Genomic DNA, 20,249 nt, shown 5'->3' on the forward strand with positions numbered 1-20,249 from the left:
ACACTAAGCTGAGAAAGGCAGCACGCATGTTAGCAGACAGGAACAGGTTTTAAAAGGATCATCTCAATAAACTGAGGAAATGATATGGAAAAAAACAGTATGTAGTTCAATAAGGGACACATTTCTCCATAACTGCTACACAGGACACTGGGCAGACATAGGATAGCAAAGGTGAAGTCAGCATTACCACTAAAATACATTCCTCTGGAATTCCCAGCTCTTTAAGGTTCAACTAAAATTTCTAAGAAGTTGTATTCCCCAACACAAAACCTTCCTTTCTCCTTCACCTGCCCCAACACTCCCTCCTGAAGCCACATGCATCTTTCAGACCCACAAATCTGTTGGTCTCGACACTATAACTAGAGATCCTCTCACCTTCCGAAAGAGCCGCTGGCTGCCCCCACCTGCTGAGGTTGGGTAGTAAATATACACATTATGATCCTCAGCACTGACCGGCTTCTCTACAAATGGCTTTGGGAAAACAGCTCCATTTACTTCCACATGGTCCTCTCCTTCCACCAAGTTGCACTCTGAAGACAAAGCAGAGCAGCAGCATGTTAGGAAAAGTGGAAGCAGCCCCTGTGCAGAACTGAAGCCCTTCAGTCCTGGCCAGTAGGCCCAACCAGCAGAAACGGCTTTTCTCCACCAAAGTCAACAGACTCGTGAATCAGACCTGCTTGAGCTGATTATCAGTGCCCAACCTCTGCAGAATATCTTAAATAGTACAGTATGTGCAAATGGCTTTCAGAAGAGCCTGGGCACTTACCTTCCGGTCTATCGGGGTCTCGATTGAGGACAGCATAGCGGGGCAAGTCTATTCCCTCTTCTTGAAGGATCCGATACACTTCACGCCTCGAGAGGACAGAAACAGTGAGATTCAACAGAAGAGTCTGGAATGAGGAAACTGAAATTCCTTCACTACAATTACACCTCTGGGTGCCTGTCAGCACCTGCAGGAACACTGCTCACAACCCAAAAATACAGTGGGAGGTTTGGTGTCTAGTATTAGCCCTACCTGTATACAGCCAAAGCAGTTTGTACGCACTGCGGTACATGACTACAAGTTAGTTTTACTAACTGGCTAAGAAGCCTCTTGAAGTGCCTCACCAACATACCTTCCTTAGGGTCTGACTTAGCCTTGCTGCCCCCAGTTTCTGCCCCAGAATGCCATCCCACTACTTGGCTCTCCTACTAAGAGGGTAGTCTTTTTGTCTTTGGCACAATAGTCTCATTCCATGAGACCACTTCCACATCCTACTTCATTTGGCCATTCCTTACAATGCATTTGAACCAGAAGACAAAACATGACAAGTCTCAATGGGTTTACCCCCAGATCTACTCCCCTTCGTGTTATGGGGAAACAACCCCTAAAAGCCTTGCTAAAGTACCCTTCCTTCCCATCTCATTTGCTTGTGGCCAGGAAGAAGCTTGCACAGCATGCTAAGGACAGAAAGTGGACAAAGGAAGAGGGAAGCGGCTTTATTGGATCACAGACACTTACCTGTCCTGGATATAATACTGCATACCAAGGTCATTAATCAAAAATGGCTTGCACAGCTTGGCATATGCAACTGCTTTATCCAGAGGGAATCCTGAAATACAGAAAACAAAACAAAAAGAATGAATGGAAGCTCCCTTGTCCAGATCTTAGGTAGGCTAAGGCCTGCTACAGACTTTTACCTTTGGAGTGGAAGGAGATTAGGCAGTCACAGGAAGGCCAGTTCTCCACTGGTTCATTCAGAATAACATCTTCCCCCATAATCACAACTGTGATATACTCAAACTTGCACAGACGCTCCAGAATTTGTGTCATGGGCTTTGACTTGGACTTTTTGGTCATGGCACAGATTCCAACCACAATCTGCCGTTCAGGTGGCTAAAGTGAAGACACAGACTGTTTTAGTTCAGGATCAGCTGCTTTACTGAATTTAAGCTGTAAGTGTGCAAATGCGGCAATACTGAACAAACACAAGATTTTCTTCCAACCCTAAGAACTCACAGCCCTTCCTAGACTCAGACCATACACAGTTCCAGCTCCCACTAGATTCCACTGGCGGATGTCATTAAGGAGCAGCCCAAAATGATTGTTTCTTTGCCGGGCAACATGTACCTCCTCCTTTTACAAGGTACTAATGCTATGGTAAGAGAAAAAAGTATCTGGCACCTGAATAAGCAGCAGGGACTGGAATCCTCCCTCGTATTCTCTGGCCCACAACTCACCAGGACAAGTTGCAGACTTAAGAGGACTTACAGAAGAGCTGCATATGCTTTATGGCAAAAGACTACAGCAGGAGCTCAGTCTGTTTTATCTGAGAGGAAATGAAGGGGAGATCACAACAGCAAGTAGTTGTGAGTAGAAGAGAAACAGTATTAAGGGCTCTTCCATATACTTGACAAAGGTATAGCAAGATCCAGTGGGACAAATTTAAGTCGAATAAGGCAAGATAGAAGGCCTGTATTCAAAAAATGTTGGTAACTGTAACAGAAGAACAGGATAAGGTCTGTGTTGGTCTTTCCATCACTGACGGTTTTTAATCAAAGACTGGATGTTTTCCTGATGAAGTAATTCTGGTCTAAGCAAGATCAAACTCAGTAAGGTCATTTGAAGTGATACACACAGGACTGTGGGTTACACGGCACATGCAAGTGTGGCTTCAAACTATAAGCTGAGACTTCAGAAGTTACCTGCACTGACTTGCAAAGCCAAGGGCTCAGGTTCCACAGCAAAAATAAAATGCCACAAACACTGGGCACTCCCATCACTGGGCCATCAATACTGTATCACTGTATCCTTCCTAAAGCTGAGTCCCCACGTGCTGCAGATGTATTTGGTATTTCAAGGCAATTTCTGTCAGGAATTTACTAGAGGGGCAGGCAGCAGAGGACTGTGCAACACCCTAAAGCATCTGCATGGGGGAAAAGCAACTTCTCATAACTTCAGAGGAGGAAATGTCACTTTTAACGTGCCCAAGGCACCTAAACTGTTTCTGTGGGATGGACTGGTGTTTTCCTCAGGAACAAAGTGAGGGACATTCCACTCCACTCTACAGTACTTTGCTCAGCCCATTCTGAATTAAAAACAAAAAACAAAAACAAAAAACACTAAAGCTATCACCAACTTAAACAAGTCCCAGCTGAATCACCAGAATGAAAGGATGGAAGGTCAAGAGTTCCCCTGCCTCATAGTAGTGCCCTCGCCCACGAGTCTTGCAGAGACAAGTTCAAGCTATTCACTGGTTTCTCTGCACTGCCTTTGGAAATCTACTTTCCCGTCCTTAAAGAGGAGGTCAGCATATGCTGCTGATGACCTTTCTTAACTGTGCTAGAGGATCTACCTGTGTTAGCCCTCCCGGGCTGCGCAGAGACAGGATAACAGCTGATAAAAGTTCTGCAAGGTCCCTACATACTGTACTAAGAATAAGTCAGAGCAGTTCACCACGTGAGCAGTCCATTCAGCCCACCAAAAGGCAAGATGATTTCAGTGGCATGAAGCTCCTCTGAACAGAAGCCCTGTACAGAGGCCGTTGTGGGGACTGAAAGGGTGGGCTGAATAGAGGCCAAAAGTAGTCAGGAGCTGGAGATCATTCTCCTTTCTGCAGCCTGTTCCTGGAGGCTACAGAAAAGAGCAAATGCTTCCTCCCCGCAGACGCTTCTCTGCCCTTATTCACGGTTCCTTCAGTTTTCCTCAAAAAGTTCCCTGGTAAAGCAAAAGGTTTACAGCAGTATCAGGGTTAAGTTGCTAGGATAAAGAAATCTGCTGTTGCAACTGGAAAAGACCTGCAAGTGAAAAGGCTAGAATTTACTGCAGCACGAGGCACCGAGTCTGGCAGCATGTCAGTGCAATGCATCTTTCACATGGCTGTGCCACACGGCCTGGTGCCATGTTCCCCACAGTCCTGACTGTCTGTGGCCTCAGCAGGAACCATGCAAAACCTGGCTGAAACCCAGGAATTCTGCACAGATGCTCCAACCCAGAATGCCAGGACCTCCTTACCGACTCCTCCTCTTCATCATCTTCAAAGAAATCGGTTTCATCCGTCTTCATGTTTGATTCCAGGAAGTCTGTCTCATCATCCCTGGAGCCGACGACAAACCTGGGAGTGGAGTTCTCTCCCTCACTGGAGGTCGTCAGGGACGACATGGCAGCTTCGGTGGCCGACCATCCCGCTCTGGAATCACAGTGCGCAAAAAGTGGTAAAGAAGGGCCTGAGCCAGGGCTGATGCCACTGGGAGCAGGTGAGGGTGGGCAGGGCAGGGACTGAGCTAGAGTGAACAAGTCCAGGGACCCGCTGCCCAGGACAAACAGGGAGAGCCAGGTGAGATGAAGAGAGTCTCTAGGCAGAGGTATGCAGGAAGAGACCCTCAGGGTGGGAGGGGATCCAGGACCCAGAACCATTTTAGAAAGGTAGCTCCATTGTGCAATGAGCCCTTTTGCAGCAGCTGGGAAAGGGACAGTGTCGCTGCTAGCGTTGAAATAATTTAAACCTTACAATGATGCATGCTCCAGGCCTCTCTTTAAATCATGGAATGGGACAGTAGACTTGCTCGCAGCCTTGTACACCCAAACTGGGACTCGGAAGTTAGGAGGAAACTTAGAGTGACGGTGACTTTCCAATCACCAATTTTCATCCTTCTAGCTCAAGAAGACCTAAAGTAACAGAGAGAACAGTTTGAGAGACATACGAGTTTGCAGGGGAGAAGGGAAAAGGAAGGACTGACAACTCTTTGGCAGGTAAAGAGGACACAAAAGAAGCAGCGGCTTGCAGGTCAGGACTTCTAAGTTTTGCAAGCTTGGCTCTGATTTACTCTTTGACCATGGAGTCTGGTTATCCAGATACAAGCCGTTCTTTATAAACACTAGGAAATGAGCACATCTTGCACAATCGCCTACAGGAGCAGCACTGTCGGCCACACAAGCAACTGAGTTGAATGTACAGTATGCATGACCTGTACAGACCAAGGACACAACTGTTCAGCTCTGTCCATAGCTGTGCACACATAAATGTCAAGTGGTTGCCCTTTACTTTGATTTCCCCACACAAATGGGGAAATGGTTTCCCCATGGTGAAAAGCTTTCCTCCCTCTATTCCAGCCAAAACCAGTACAGGAAGTGCAACCTCGAGAAGATGACTTTGTAAACGCCTCATGCTAGTATTTCCTACAAATGCACACTCTACCACTGCTTCTTGTACTCTCACGTGATCTCCATCCTTCCCCAGACTGACAGTTACTGCACTTCCTCTTTTGAGGCATGCCTGGCCTTAGAGCCAGCATATCACAGGAGAATGTACCACCACATACAACTGGATTCCCAGTCCTCCCTGACAGCTCTTCACAAAACAGAGGAAATGCACCCAAATGCCACCTGCCTGCTGCCAGCACAGTTTCATGGTAGGTGCAAATCCCCTCACCAAGAACAAAGGAGGGAGACTGACTTCATCCACTCGAGCAGGGCGGGAACAGGCAAAAGAAACAAATATACAGCGGGCAATCCAGCTGCCTCTGAAATCTCCAGGGAAATATGGATAAAACTAAGGTATGCCTCCATGCAGAAAGGCTGCACACTCCCAGAAAGGACAGGAGAGGTAAGAGCTGAGCACTCACGGAAAGCACTGGAGCAGAAGCGCGCTGGACAAGTGCCCAAAGCCACGCCACGAGGCGCAGGCTTGACAGCAAGACTGTCAATTCGCACACCAGATCTGCCTGGGGAGCCCAGGCCAGCAAGAAGACACACCAAGCCCAGCTCACACCGGTGCACAAAGGCCAGTGCTGCCTGCTCCTACGTGCCGCTTGAGGCACAGTGCACACCCAACACATGAGCATCCAGATTAGCGAGAGTTAAAGCTTTAATCCACCGCCCATGCTCTCAGCTGGCGGTAGCAATAGTACTGGCAGACCAGGCTACACAGGCATTTCTACTGTGTGCGCCGTATAATCCTGCTACTTCCACACAAGGACAAGAGGAGGATTCCCAACATACTCAGGAACCGTTTCTGTTCCTTGGCCCCGCTGCCTCTGCATGCCAGCACAGAGTAAGACCTTAGCAAGTTCACTATCAGCTTGGTGGCTGATGACTTAACGAAGTAAACCATGCAAGAAGAGGAGGAGGACCGTCTTCACCAATCGCATACTCTCCCCTCCCTCCTGGAAAAAATAGATCAAGCAGCAGGAAAACCTTTGGCCTAAGAACTAAGAAAGCAACAGGTTCTCTACATTCCTGCTTCTATCCCAGAAAAAAAAAAAAAAAAAAAAAGCAACTTCTGCTTTGCTCTGCAACTATTTCTGGAGGCTATGACATGCCATACTAAAAACGAGTGAAAACCCAGAGCCTCAGTGAAGCCAAAGGCCACTGATACATCCAGCATGCCCTTGGTGTTAATGGGATAAACCTCGTTATCTCAGGTTGTTTCTGGTGAGAGGAAAGGGACAGGGTATAAGCAAAACCTTTTCCAAGTTTCTGTTTAAAGCATATCCCTTCTCTGACTGGCTTTCTACCAACCACGGCTACAGTCACTTGATGAAACAGCTACAGGCATAACTCAGGTATGCAAAATTCGGACAGACTGCTGCTGTTAAAGGCAAACAGGCAAGAGAAGTACCATTCTAGTGTAACAGACAGATTACATGAGGATTTGCCACCATGCCTGAATCAGCTCTAGAGCTGGGATATCAAAGAGTTTATATGACAGGAGGAGAGCAACATCTGTTACAGAAACAGTACTAGCAAGGTTCCTGTACGGTGCTCAGCCTACATCCTCCCTGCTGCTTTTTTTCTTCAAACCTAGAGCTGTGAGAGACCCTGGCAGTACGGGATGTTTGCTTCTCACACAGGTGTCCTGATGGTTCTACATCATTCTCACTGCTCCCTGGGCTAACTGCTCCTACAGCCCATAGGTTCAGACCAGTTTCCACTTGCTAAGAGTACTACAGGTCTCTCACCTTTCACAAATCACAGCAAGAAAATAAAGCATTAATGTTGCTGGCTGTACCGTCCAAGAGAATCAAAAGCCTTGACACGACAATGGCACACACACACAAGTTAAGCATGGTTCTTATTTTGAAATATTCATGCTTGCTCATCCCATCACAAATATATGAGGAAGTACGTACCAGCCACTCCAGCTAAAGACATCCTTGCACTCTCCTCCAAGGACAGCTATGGTCTGCTACACAGTCATACCAAAGGTTAATGTAATCACCTAACGGCAAGCAGAAACTGCTGACACACAACCCGGAACTGAGATTTAAACTTTGCCTCTGAGTGTTCTGGGACCAATTCAGCTCTCTGGACTACCTTGCATTAGCGATAAGAAATGAGACGTAAGTTGTTTCCAGGTTCTCCAGCAGATGAATCTGGTGGTGTTCTGATAAGGATGTTCACAGCATGGAGAGATTTATTCTTTGCGCCCAACTTCTGAAGTACCAGAAATTTAAGTGCAGAAAGGATGATCATATCTTGCATTAACTTCACACCCAGCACGGCATTAACAAGTGAAAACTATGTGGGAGGGGTGTTGTTTTTGATCGATTAGTTTGGTTTTTTGTTTGTTTTTAAAACAAAGCCTGTTATAGTTGCAGAAGCACTACTTGACAGCACAGTCTCTACAGCGGAGAGCTGAAGGACAAGGACCGCCGTGGTTCTGGCATGCGGTGACCAATGAAAACCAGTCACATCGCCAGTGGCAGCAGCCACAGGTGGCTGGGAGAGGCTTCTGCACCCCAGGGAGCCTGGGGGAAGCAGCAGAGCGGAGGTCAAAGGAGTGCAGGATACCACTGCATGCAAACAGGCTGTGAGGATAAATGAGTTTACAGAACCCCATCCTGACTTAGGCAAGGTCAAGTACCCGACATATGACTACCTTTAAGAATACACATAGCTGACACTTTAAAATACTTACGATCATCAGTACTTTAAAAAAAAAACAAAACTTATGCCTTGACCCTGAATGTATGATCAGTGAAGTAACTGTACCAAAGGGGTCATTTCCATGGTCACAAGGACTATTTGTATTAAGGTTAATTACATACTTACACACAAAAGGTGAAAGCTGTACTCTTATCAAAAATCAAGTCACAAACTCTTAATTGCCTCAGAAAAAAAACCACACGCCTATTTCAGAGTTAATAATTAAAAGCTATTTGGACTTGGTGTATTAAAGAAAATTTTCCATGTTTTATTAACAAAGAAGTTCAACGTCTTCAAAATCAGGCAGCTGAAGTCATGCTTCTAAATATACTGTTCTGCCTGTTTGAACAGCACTGTCAGTAACTGCAAATCTATCAACAACTTCAAACCCAGAGAGGGTGCAGCAATGGTTAAAACACGTTTCCTGACTAGGAGCTCCTTCTTCTACACAATGCCTCTGCTTGCGAATCCAGCAAAAACCTGGTGACTTACATCCTCTACGTTTGAGCAGCTGTTATATTGTTCACATAGCAAATGCAGGAGTAAGATCCACTCTTGACTTATGAAATTATTTTATGTGTTTTTTTTTTTAAGAGATTTATAAGATTGTTAAGCGTGAAGCTTTACAGCATCAGAATTTCTGAGCCTGTAATTGTTAATACAGATTTATTAGCAATTTTAAACATAAAATATTATTTCCTTTTTTTTTGATAAGAAAGATCATAAACAAGTTTAGAGACGTTTGAACTTTTAAAACGTCGTTTGTTATGTTCGTTAGCCTCGGTTTGTTAGCGTACAACCTGTGGATACGTTAGCACTTAACGCTCATTTTTCCCCAGCCCGGGCTGCAGGCGGGCCGGTAACCGCGCCGGGGGCAGCCGCTCGCACGCCTTACCCTGCCCTCGCACGCCGAACGCGAGGCCCGGCCGCCGCTCCCCCGAAGGCCCCGGCGGAGCCGAGGCTGCCCCGCAGCACGGCGGGGGAACGCCGGGGCCGGGGCCTCGCGCGCGGCGCGGCGGCAGCGCCTGGCCACGAGGCCGGGCTCCGGAGCCCCGCCGCGGAGCCACGGCAAAGCCGCGCCGGCCCCGCCGCTCCGCCGCCGGAGGGACGCTCGGAGCCAGCGCCCGGCCCGCCGCGGCACGGCCCGCCCGCAGCGCCGGGGGCGAGGCCCGGCCCGCTCCGCCCGCTCCCCCCCCGCAGGGCCGCGCCGAGCTCGGCCGCCGAAGGGCGAAGGGGAGGCCGCGGGGGGGGCCGGGGCGCCCCGCGCCGAGCGGCGGCCGCCGACACCTACCCGCCGCCCCCCGGCGCCCGGCGCCGCCCGGCAGCGGCGCCCCCGCCGCGCCCCGTCCCGCCCGGCGCAGCCCGCGGCGGGGCCGCTCCGCCGGCGGCGGCGGGGGGCGGCGGCAGGGGGCGCCCCGCCGGGCGCCGCCATTTCCCTCCGCTCACCTGCGGCCTCCGGGCGCACCCTGCGCGGCCGGCGCGGCCGGCGGCCAATCGCGGCCTGCTGACGGCCGCCGCCGGCCAATCGGCGCGGGGGGGCGGGGCCGGCCGGCCGCGGGCGGGCGCGGCGCAGCGGCCCCTGGCGGCGACGGGCGGCGCTGCGAGGCCGCGCGAGCCGCGCGCGCGCGGGCGGCGCCGCCGGGCCCCGCGTTACCGCGGCAACCGCGCCGCGCGGCCCGGCGGGCGCCCGCGTCCCGCGGAGCCGGGCCAGCTCCGTGAGCCCTGCGCCGCGAGGCGGGGCGGGCCCGCAGCGGGCGGGCGGCGCGACCCGGGCACGGCCCGCGGCGCTGCCGTCCCGCGGCGTTCGCGGCGGCGGAGCGCGGGGCGGCCCGAGGCCCGCGCTCCGCGCCCCGGCGCTGCCGCGGCCGCCGGGAGCACGGCGCTCGCGGCCGGCTGCCCCGGCCCGGCCGGACCCGGCGTGCGAGGGCAGCGGGGGGGATGCCCGGCCGCGGGCAGCGGCGCGGGGCGCCACGGTGACAGCAGCCCGCCCGCCCCGGCACGCATCCCGGGCCGCCTCCCGTCCCGACACCGGGCCGTCGGGGCGCCTCGTCCCGGCATCCGCGCCCCGCCGCCGCCGGCTCCAGGTGCGCGGACTTTGCCCCGGCCGCACCCTCGCAGTCGCGGGCTTCGCCCCGCTGCGCCGTGCCCGCCTGCGGCGGCGGGTGCGGGGCGAGGGGCGCGGGGCGAGGGGCGCGGGGCGAGGGGCGCGGGGCGAGGGGCCCGGGGCGAGGGGCGCGGGGCGAGGGGCCCGGGGCGAGGGGCGCGGGGCGAGGGGCCCGGGGCCCGGGGCGGGTCGGGCGCGCGGCCCCGCCGGCGCTGTCCGGCGCGCGGTGCTGAAGGCGGCGGCGGCGGCCCCGGGGCGGGGCGGGGCGGCCCGAGCAGGTGGCGGTGCCGTCGCGGCCCCCCCCGTGCCGCCGGCTCCCCGCCCCCCGCGCACCCTCCCGCCGCCGCCGCCGCCGCCGCCGTTCCCATTCCCATCACGTCCGCCGCCCGGCCCCCGCCGCGCTCGCTCCGCCGCGCCGCCGCTCCGCGATGGCCAGCACCTTCGCCCGCGCGCTCTCCGCCCGCCGCTCCGCCGGCCTCCTGGCCATGGTGGGCGCCGGCTCCCTCGCCGCCGGCTTCCTGCTCGCCCGGGACGCGGTCAGCGCGGGCGACCGGCAGCGGCGGCGCTACCCGCCCAGGTACCGGGCGCGGGCGGCGGGGGCGCACGTGTGGGGGGGCCGGCGGCGGGCGGCGGGCGGGGGCCGGTCCCCGCGGCCACGGCACCGGGGAAGGGCGCGGGGCCGTGCCCCCCTCCCCGTCCCCAGCTCCCCGGGGGCCGCTCGCGTCCCGCGGCGGGGAGCGACCGGGATCGCGGGCAACCGAGCCCGGGGAGCCGGGCGGCGGCGGGGGGAACCGGGCGGCGCGGCGGCGGCGGGGGGCTCGCCCGTGTTGGCCGCCTCCGGCGGGAAGGAGCAGCTCCGCCTCGGGCGCCCGTCCCCGAGCCCAAGGGCACCGGGGCCGCCGGGCGCGGGAGGGGCGCGGGCCGCGGCGCTGGAACCTCCGCTTCGAGCTCGGCCTCCCCGGGCCGGCACCGGCACCACCGTCCCGGCCGGCCCGGGCTGCGCCTCGCGCGGGCGGGTCGGCAACCGGGAGCAGCCGCTGCCGCGGCGGGCCCGGGGGCGGGCGGAGCTGGACGGGGCTGGGCAGCGGAGGGGGCCGGGGGCCGGGGCAGAGCTGGGACCGGCGGAGGCGGTGAGTCCGTCCGGCGGGGACAGCGTTGCAGAGATGTCAAGCGAAGAAATGCCCCGAGCTTGGCCCGGTTGTCGCAGGAGCCAGTGGAGGCTTGCCAGTATCCTGGTGGGAACAGGACGGAGCAAAAGGAAGGCTGCATTTTCTCTCGTCCTGGCAAAATACCCTGGAGCTCTGTCCGTGAGGGCCTGTGCTGGAGCAGAGGCTCCCTGGCTGCCCCGCGGCTGGCTGTGGCTCCTAGCCTTTCACCACTGGGCTGTACTGGTGCCTGACGTTGGGCCAAGGACTTCTCCAGGGCGTTAAAAAAAGGTTCCCTGACGGTCCTCGCTCTCCCATCTCATGGCAGATTCTAAAGGGAGAACTGGAAGGGCCCACAGGTCCCGCTAAGGCTGTGCAGTTCATCCAGTCCTCCCAGGCAGAGCTGTGCTGGAAGATGTGGGGTGAAGATGAGCCCTGAGGTGTGTGATCGGGACCAGGCAAGTGCCTGGAAGGTGGGCGCAGGGCTGAGCTGGGCCAGGCGGGCGCGTGCTGCCTGGTCTGGCTAAGGGGTGCTTTTGGGGTAATGCTGGCTCTGTGTGCGGGAGCTGCTGGCCCTATTTCCACAACCTGTGCTTGATCCTTTAAGCCAGATAAGTGTCAGAGCTGTGGAGCAGTGCTAAGGTTCAAGCTCCAGCACAGAAGTTTCCGTGTCAACCCCCCCCCCCCTTCAAACTGCTCTCTGCCAAGGGGGACCAGGCACGTGGCTGCCACCAGCCCTGTCCATGCGGAGGCATTACCTACTGCTCCACTCACCACCGTTTGCCTTAGCAATGAGGAAGAGGAGGTCTCAAGGCCAGCAGAGGGGTGGCAGCTCCCTCCTGGCCCCCACGCTGCCTGGCCCCGAGGAGTATGGGGAGAAAAGCACAAGACGGGGGGGAAGAGGGCAGAGCTGCTTGTGCCTCACGGGGACAGGGCAGGGCAGGGGAGAGGGATGCTGTGGCTGCCAGCAGGCCCTTCCCCTTGCGCTGGCAGCCTGCCACAGGTCAGATGCAGGTTGGGAAAGCGAGGAGAGGTGTCCCCCCCATCCTGATGCCAGCAGGGACTGCGTGCAGTGAGGGAGAAGAGCGGGGAAGGAGGCGGCGTGTCGCTGCTCCAAACACATGCGGCTGCTGTGATGCCTGCACCAAACACCGTGTTGTCAGTGAGCGGTGCTGCTCTGCATTGCAGGCTGAGAGCTCTGCTCGTGCAGAAAGCTGTGCTGAGAGCCAGCTCTGGTGCTCAGACGTGCTGGGTCGGGCCATGGAAACGGGATGGAAATGGAACGAGTTCAGGGACTGATGAAGATTGGATGTTACTGTTTATTCATCTCCTGAGAGGACTGTGCTTTCAAGCTTTCTGAATGACTGAAGGTCTTCACTGAGTGAGGATGGAGAGGAAAATCCACTGGGACCTGTGACACCCATCTGGTGTGGGAGAGGCAGGCACTCTGCCTGTGTTCTGGCCCCACAGAGGTGTGCTGGCATCTGCAGGCAGCTGGCCTGTACCCCGCTGAACCTGAACACAGAAGTGTCCCCTTGCACACTCGAAACACCTGCTGGGTGGGGGGCAAGCTGGCAGTGCTGTGAAGGTGTTGCTGTGGCAGGACCAGTGGGCTGGGGGAAAACAGCAGGTCAGAGTTAATGCTGAAAACAAAGACGGGGCTGGGAGGAAGAGACAGGCACCATCTGTGGGAAACAGAGGCTGAGATGAGTCTGGGGGAAGGGATGAAATCCAGGGCAGGGGATCTGTCAGGGAAACACTGAGATGAGCTTCCCAGGAGGGTGCATTTGGCTTTTGTGATGATGCTGACACTGGACAGAGCCCCAGGGTGAGCCACAGCACCCTGCTCTGCAGGGCAAGTCATCCCATCTGGGGACTTGCCCCCTCTAGGTTTTAAGTCAAACAATGAGAGGCATTGGCAACAGCCTTCAGAGATCTCTGCATCACACAATGGTCGAATGGTTGTCAGAGGTACATATGACCACACTCTGGGGGCACGGACGCCCCCGTCAGCTTTCTGACACCTTGGCGTGGAGGTGCCCGCCGCCAGGCAGGGTCCCGCAGCAGCCACGTTTGAGCAGTCACGCGGAGAATCCCAGCCCCTACCCCCCCTCCCTGCGTGAGCAAGCCGCATGCTCCGCTGCCTGCCGCAGCCTCGCCGGCACCAGCTCCTCCCGCAGGGTCCGCGGTGCTCGCCCCGCACAGCCCCACGCCTCGATGGAGGCCCCGCGCAGCAGGGGTGGCCTCAGCGGGGTGTCCGCGGAGTGCACCTGCAGAAGCAGCAGCCGGTGACGCCAGGAAGGGTGCCGGAGGCTGCAGGATTAGCCACAGTCACGGGGAGACGCACAGGCTGCCGCTCCAGGAGAGTGGGTGGGCTAATACTGCCTGTTGAGCACTTTGCAGGTCTCCTGGGTGAAGCACCCCTCGTGCAAGGGCAGAGAGGACGGTCACTGCAGGCAGCCCCGTCCCAACGGCGTGGCAGCACCGCAGTGCTGAGCTGGCTCTCACAGCAGCACGGCCAGTAGCGAAGTGCCCGCTCCCAGCCGCGTTGTACTGGCAGGCATCCATCTCCTGCTGGAAGAGCTCCCAGCCTTTGTGGCCAGGGAGCCTGACAGGAATGCACCTCGTAGCTCAGCATCGGGGCACTGGCAAAGAAAAGCCAGCTCTGAAGGGGCCGTTGCTTTAATACCGTTTCTGGGGAGCAGAACCAAAGGGCAAGGGAACCCCAGGAAGGCCAAGTGCCTTGTCACCTTCCTGCTTGTGGCAGAGGAAACCTGGACACCCAGCAGAGCAGAGCGCCTGCTCCCCTTGTCCTCCCCACGCAGCCCCGGGAAGCAGCCCAGGCAGGTGGCAGGGCAGTGCCCTGTGCAGCTCTGCTCTAGCTTTTTTGGAAGTGCTTGTGAGCACAGCACTAAGAGCACTAAGCATGTAACACCTTCATCCCCTGCATTGCCCTGCTTATCCTGGCACCATCCAGCTTAGTTGGGGTTCTCTGGAAAGGCTGAAAAGAGATTGCCCAGATTTGCTGGCTGTGATTCAGGGCTGTTCTGGAGAAGGGTGTGTTTGGGCCAGGAACTAAATCAGCACTGCAGCAGGCACAGATCCTGGGGCAGGGTCTTAGGTTTTAGTCTCTGAACTCTGCAGTGGAGGTACAGACTGACCACAGCAGTCGGTGAGCTTAAAACTACAGCATTCTGTTTTCTGCAAGCAAGCTTGCTCCCCTTAGCAACCTTTTCTGGCTCTCTGGACGTAGTCCACTGACACCAGGAAAGCAGAGTGAGCTTCAGTCCTGGCATGCCAGGCAGTGCTGGGGGTAGGGAAGGGACGTGTCCAAGTGTCCCATTCTGATCAGTGTTTTTTATGAGGATGTCTCTCCCCAGGGAGACATGGATCCATAGCCAGCTGATGGCAGGGGCAGGAGCAACAAGGGAGGCTGGGGCAGGATGCGTCCCATATACAACAAGCTGTCCTTTGAGCTGAAGCATCTCAACATGGCAGAGAACTGTGCGTGGGCTGGGGGAGCAGCCTTCAGCCGGACAGGCCTGCGGCCCGTTCCTGCCTGGCGCAAACGCCTCCTTGCACGAGGCCAGGCTGGAACTGCCAGTGCTTCCCCACACAGAGTGGCAATGAGAGCCCGACCTCCCTTTCTTTCTGCAAACTCCGGAAGCCACAAGCAGCAGCCAAGGCGTAGGCGTGGGGCCAATGTGCGTTCCCCGACCTGCAGACGCAGGGGTGGGGGCAGCGGCGGTGCTGACAAGCACAAAGCCCAGCTAAAGTGGGAAGGAGGTCAGGAGACGGCCTCCCACTAAGCTGATTAGAGGGAAGCATTCCCCTAATACAATAAACTGCTCCAGACTGGTGCAGTTCCCACCAGCTGCAGATCGGGGTCAGCCGATTTCCTGCCCCACGGTGCCTGGGCTGCGTGGGGTCAGGGCCCAGGGGACAGCACCGAGTGCGGGCAGACGTGGGACAGGGCCCCCAAGGGTTCCGTGCCCCGCTGCCCCGCTGCCTGCATGGGACGGGCTCGTGCCCCTGGGCAGACCCTGGTGCTGGGAGCAGCTGCCCCTCTGCAGGAGAAGGCGAGCAAGAGCCCCCATGGCCTGGCCAGCCAGCCCCTCCACACCCGGACCCTGCGCAGGGCTGTGGCTGACGTGGCAGCCCAGAGCCCAGGAGCCCTGGTACGCAGCTGATAAGGAGCCGCACCCTAACAACTGGCCCAGGTTTGCTCGTGGACTCTTGTCCTTGTGGCAATATCAGCAGTCAGCTTGGGCTGTTCTCTGCCCTTGCTGTGTGATGCCAGCGGCTGCCTTCCTGGGCAGGCAGCGTGGCTTTCCCAGCCCCCCAGAGCTCCCCTGCACATGCCTGCCCTGAGGGTCTCCGTGGGGCAGGAGCGCTGGGTCCCGGTGGCAATTTAGCAACGGATGGACAGCTCCGCACTGCCACGCTGCTCTCACTCCCACTCCTCAGAGGGAAACAGGGAGAAAATACAATGAAAAAAAGCTCGTGGGTTGAGATAAGGAGCAGTTTAATGAAAGGGAAAAAAAAAAGTCACGCAGAAGCAGTAGGAGAAAAAAAATTCCCTACTTCCCATCAGCAGGCAACATTCAGACATTTGTTGGGAAGCGGGGCCTCAGTACATGTGGTTGCTTGGGCAGACAGACACTTTCATAACGAGACTCCCCCCTCCCCCCTTTCTCCTTGTTTCCCTCCAGCTTTTGTCACTGAACAGACTGTCATACAATAAGGAATATCCCTTCGGTCGGTTTAGGTCAGCTGCCCTGGCATTGTCCCCTCCCCACCTCTTGCCCACCCCCTGGCTACTGGCCTTTGGAAGGGGTTGGAGACAGCTGTGATGCTGTGCCAGCACTGCTCAGCAGTATCCAAAACGTTGGTGTGATAGCAATAGTGTTCTAGCTACAAGTGCAGAGCACGGTAACACGTGGGCTGCTGTGGGGAAAGTGATTTCCGTCCCAGCCAGACCCAGTGCAGATCCCCTGGCCCCAAAGGCTCATTGCTCTCTTGCCCTGCAGTGCCGAGTACCCCGACCTGCGGAAACACAACAACTGCATGGCCAGCAACCTGACGCCAGCCATCTACACCAGGCTCTGTGACAAAGCAACCCCCAATGGCTGGACCTTAGACCAGTGCATCCAGACAGGTGTGGACAATCCTGGCCACCCCTTCATCAAGACTGTGGGCATGGTAGCTGGTGATGAAGAAACATATGAGGTGAGTGATGGCCAAAGCCCTGCTGTGCTCCAGGCTCTCTAGGGTGGCTGCAGCAGCCGTGGCAGTCCCGGTACCTGCGGGACATGGCGTAGCTCTGGCCCGATGTGTGCTGTCTCTTGCTGGCCTGGACCCAATCCCTGGGATCCAGCAGCCTGAAGTATTATCGCTCACCTCCTTCTACTCAGCCCAGGCAGCTGGAGCATGTCCCCATGGGGACACAGGGCTCCTGCAGAGCAGCTGTTCCTGAAGCCCTGCAACCTCCTCCTCCTTGCCCCTGAGCCCTACTTGTCTGGGCAGTGTCTGCCCTGTGGGTTGCCATTGTGCTGCGGGATGTGAGGTGACCCCAGCCACCCTCTGTGGTCCCCTGTGCTGCCATGTCCCCGGTGCTGGTGGCAGGGGCTCTGTGGGACGCTGGATCTGAAGAGCTGCATGCCGTCCCATGTCCTTCCAGGTGTTTGCCGAGCTGTTTGACCCTGTGATCCAGGAGCGACACAACGGGTACAACCCACGCACCATGAAGCATGTCACGGACCTGGATGCCTCCAAGGTGGGCGAGATGGGCGGCAGTGCCACATAGCGCTGGCTGGGAGCAGGGTCCCCTTCCTGAGCCTTGGTGGACAGGGCGATGCTCAGCACCAGCACCACCCCACCAACACCCCACGGCACCTGTCTGTTCCAGATTAAGTTTGGCCAGTTCGATGAGCGCTATGTGCTCTCATCCCGGGTCCGGACGGGGCGCAGCATCCGTGGGCTGAGCCTGCCACCAGCCTGTACCCGTGCCGAGCGGCGGGAGGTGGAGAAGGTGGCCGTGGAGGCACTGAACGGCCTCTCTGGAGACCTGGCAGGCCGGTACTACCGCCTCAGCGAGATGACGGAGAAGGAGCAACAGCAACTCATTGATGTGAGTTGGCACACTGCCTGGCCAGCCCTGGGGCAGGACCCCATCCCAGGCATCACCTCCCCAGGAGGCCATGGCCCCCTTCCCCAGCCCCACGGTCCTGTGGGACCAGGGCTCCCTGCCCCAGTGGTGCAGAGGCTGCTTATGGCGCTTCTCAGCCCTCCTGGGGGAGGACGGAGCTGGCTGAACACGGCCCCAGCAACCCATGTGCCCCTCCAGCTCCTGCCCCGTGCCCCTGTGTATGCCCAGGGGAAGGCAAGATCACCAGCAGCCTCTGCCCACCCAGTCAGGAAGCAGGGAGTCCTGACCGCAGCTGGGACAGCAAGCGAGCTCACCCCACCAGGGACAGCTGCAGTGCATCGCCTGCATGGCACACTGGGACCAGAGAGATGGGGTGCCACAGCTTCGGCTGTGCAGCCCCAGGGGGCATTTTGACTCTCTGCCTCCTTCCAGGACCACTTCCTCTTCGACAAGCCGGTGTCCCCCCTCCTGACAGCGGCAGGAATGGCCCGGGACTGGCCCGACGCCCGAGGGATCTGGTGAGGATCTTCCCAGCCCTGAGCAGCCAGCAGGGCAGACAGGCAGGGGGACACTGCTGCTCTGTCCAGCTGCCCCAGCCACACCGCCCATGCTCCGCTCACTCCCTGCACTGCAGACCCCAGGCTGCCATCGCCCCAGCTCCGTGGTGGCGGCAGCTGGGCCCTCCCTGCTCACACCCAACCTGGGGTCCCCTTGCAGGGTTCAGCCCCTTGAGCTGTGCAGCAGTCAGTGGGTGTCTGCTCCTCACACAAACCGCAGCATCTCGCTAAGCGGTGGGCAGCTCAGGAGCCGGCCATTTCAGGCCCCTGCTGTCAACTCTGACCGCTCTTTCCAGCCTACAGCCTCCCATTCTCTGGGCTGCCAAAAACCTGTAACTGCCTTCTGCTCCCCAGGCAACCCCCAGTGCTCCTTCCTGCTCTCTGCACACTCTACCTGCCCCCAGATGTATCTTGCTACAATTGCTTGTTACCGCTCGCTCCCAGCATCTCTGCACGCCCACACAGCATCCCACGCACCCGCGGAGCAACAGCCGGCACATGCGCTTGCCCACACCGCCCTGGCAGGCACAGTGCTTTTATAGCAGCCTCAGGGAAAACACCTCCATGTCACAAACGGCTCCAGCCGCCCCAAACCCCAGCGCTCCAGAGTGCACCTCACACCTCGCAGCCCCTCCTGCTATCTGTGTGGTGCAGGAGCCATGTCCCTGCCCCAGGGTCAGGAAGGGCTGGCACCACGCTGCTCCTCCCCAGCAGCGCTTGCCCGTGCCCAAGGCACCGGAGCCAGCATTTGTCACCCACAGCAGTGCGTGTGGATGAACGCTGGCCCATCTTTGGGAACATCTCCTGGCTGTCTGCCTCACTGCCGTGCTGTGCTCTGGCAACATGCTCAGCTGCGAGAGCTTGGATCCAGGGGCAGCATGGGCACCGGGGCTGGGGGGGGGGGTGGTGGAAGCAGGGCACTGCTGGGGCTGGCACAGGCAGCTGTGCGTGCACGGGGGCTCTGCTGGCTGCCAGCACCGCCAAATGCTGCCCTGTCCCTAGGCACAACAACGAGAAGACCTTCCTGATCTGGATCAATGAGGAGGACCACACACGCATCATCTCCATGGAGAAGGGTGGCAACATGAAGCGCGTCTTTGAGCGGTTCTGCCGGGGCCTGAAGGAGGTGAGCACCCACCGGCCGTTGCCGTGCCAGACCCACAGACAGGTGGACAGGGGCACGCAAGGCCATTGCAGGGTTTGTGTCCTGTACTGTCCCAGGGCTGGGCAGCACCCAAGTGGCAGGAGTGCCTTGCTGAGGGCAGTGCATTGTGCAGTTGGAGGCTGAATTGCTTTTTGCACTTCTAACCCAGGTGGAGCGGCTAATCCAGGAGCGAGGCTGGGAGTTCATGTGGAATGAGAGGCTGGGATACATCCTTACCTGCCCCTCCAACCTGGGCACCGGGCTGCGAGCAGGCGTCCACATCAAGCTGCCGCTGCTCAGCAAGGTAGTTACCACGGCTCGTTTTGTGGGGAGCGAGCCCAGGGCTGTGGCGAGCCTCAGCTGCCAGCACAGGGAGCCCAGCCTCGTGGGGAGGCGCAGGACTGCATGGGACCAGCCCTGGACCTCATTCAGGCTCACCAGTGCAGTGAAGCATACAAGGGGCCGGACCCGCGTGTTGAGCTGGGTCTGCTCAGGGCAGGGCCCACAGACGGGGCTGTGCAAGGTGTGGGAGGGCTGCCCTGGGGAGCAGTCGGCTGCAGTGGCCTGGCTGCCTTGCTGATGGTTGCACTGAGCACTGACGTGTTCTCTGGGCACTAGGACAACCGCTTCCCCAAGATCCTGGAGAACCTCCGGCTACAGAAGCGTGGGACAGGTGGTGTAGACACCGCAGCTACTGGCAATGTCTTCGACATCTCCAACCTGGACCGGCTGGGGAAGTCAGAGGTGGGTGCTGGACAGAGATGCTTTTGCAGCAGGTGGTTTGGAACATGTGTGCACAACAGGCCCTCAGCTCTGGGTCTGTGTGCTGGGGCTGGCACATGAGGTCTGCGGGCTGTACCACTCTCCTAGAGGTGGCAGCATGTGCCCTTCATGCAGCGCGGTGGCCGGGACCCTTGCTGGCATGGCTCAGCAGAGGCCTGGCTGGGGCCAGGACAGCCCCTGAGTCAGGATGTGTGTGTGTGCCCCCGGTGCAGGTGGAGCTGGTGCAGCTGGTGATAGATGGCGTGAACTACCTGATCGACTGTGAGCGGCGCCTGGAGAAGGGGCAGGACATCCGCATCCCCTCCCCGGTCCCGCAGTTCCGGCACTGAGCTGGACCACGGCAGCGCCAGCCCTGCAGGACCCAGCTTCCCGCTGTAGCTTACGCCATCGCTGTGCCCAGCATGTCGCTGCGTTGTTACCCACGACGCGCCAGGCCCGACCCCATAAATGTGCGCTGCTGTA

General features: G+C 57.8%; 2 protein-coding genes across 17 annotated transcripts in view; one reads left to right on the forward strand and one right to left on the reverse strand.

Moving 5' to 3' along the window:
- PPIP5K1 (diphosphoinositol pentakisphosphate kinase 1) overlaps positions 1 to 9,408 on the reverse strand; it is a 52,715-nt gene extending 43,307 nt beyond the window's left edge. For 3 of the 15 annotated variants that reach the window (XM_067003558.1, XM_067003557.1, XM_048046289.2), the window contains exons 1-6: positions 4,491 to 9,130; positions 3,995 to 4,169; positions 1,681 to 1,876; positions 1,502 to 1,592; positions 767 to 852; positions 376 to 530 (exon numbers count right to left, since the gene is read on the reverse strand). In XM_067003558.1, coding sequence (XP_066859659.1) covers positions 376 to 530; positions 767 to 852; positions 1,502 to 1,592; positions 1,681 to 1,876; positions 3,995 to 4,141 — 675 coding nt within the window. In that variant the 5' untranslated portion in view covers positions 4,142 to 4,169; positions 4,491 to 9,130. Of the gene's footprint in view, positions 1 to 375; positions 531 to 766; positions 853 to 1,501; positions 1,593 to 1,680; positions 1,877 to 3,994; positions 4,170 to 4,490; positions 9,140 to 9,197; positions 9,314 to 9,352 lie in introns of those variants that run through there. The other 12 variants (XM_048046296.2, XM_048046295.2, XM_048046298.2 and 9 more) reach the window with 10 other exon arrangements.
- Positions 9,409 to 9,832: 424 nt separating this feature from the next.
- LOC106048637 (creatine kinase U-type, mitochondrial) lies at positions 9,833 to 20,249 on the forward strand. 2 transcript variants are annotated; one of them, XM_067003564.1, is made up of 9 exons: positions 9,833 to 9,990; positions 16,186 to 16,384; positions 16,836 to 16,931; positions 17,064 to 17,285; positions 17,736 to 17,821; positions 18,863 to 18,986; positions 19,174 to 19,308; positions 19,623 to 19,748; positions 20,000 to 20,249. In XM_067003564.1, exons 2-9 carry the CDS (start codon positions 16,223 to 16,225, stop codon positions 20,114 to 20,116), a joined length of 1,068 nt encoding a protein of 355 aa, XP_066859665.1. In that variant the 5' UTR covers positions 9,833 to 9,990; positions 16,186 to 16,222; the 3' UTR covers positions 20,117 to 20,249. The 2 variants fall into 2 exon arrangements, with proteins under 2 accessions (XP_066859665.1, XP_066859666.1); XM_067003565.1 differs by lacking the exon at positions 9,833 to 9,990 and adding an exon at positions 10,298 to 10,587.

This window comes from Anser cygnoides, chromosome 11 (genome assembly GCF_040182565.1).
Source record: "Anser cygnoides isolate HZ-2024a breed goose chromosome 11, Taihu_goose_T2T_genome, whole genome shotgun sequence".
Classification (NCBI taxonomy): Eukaryota; Metazoa; Chordata; class Aves; order Anseriformes; family Anatidae; genus Anser; species Anser cygnoides.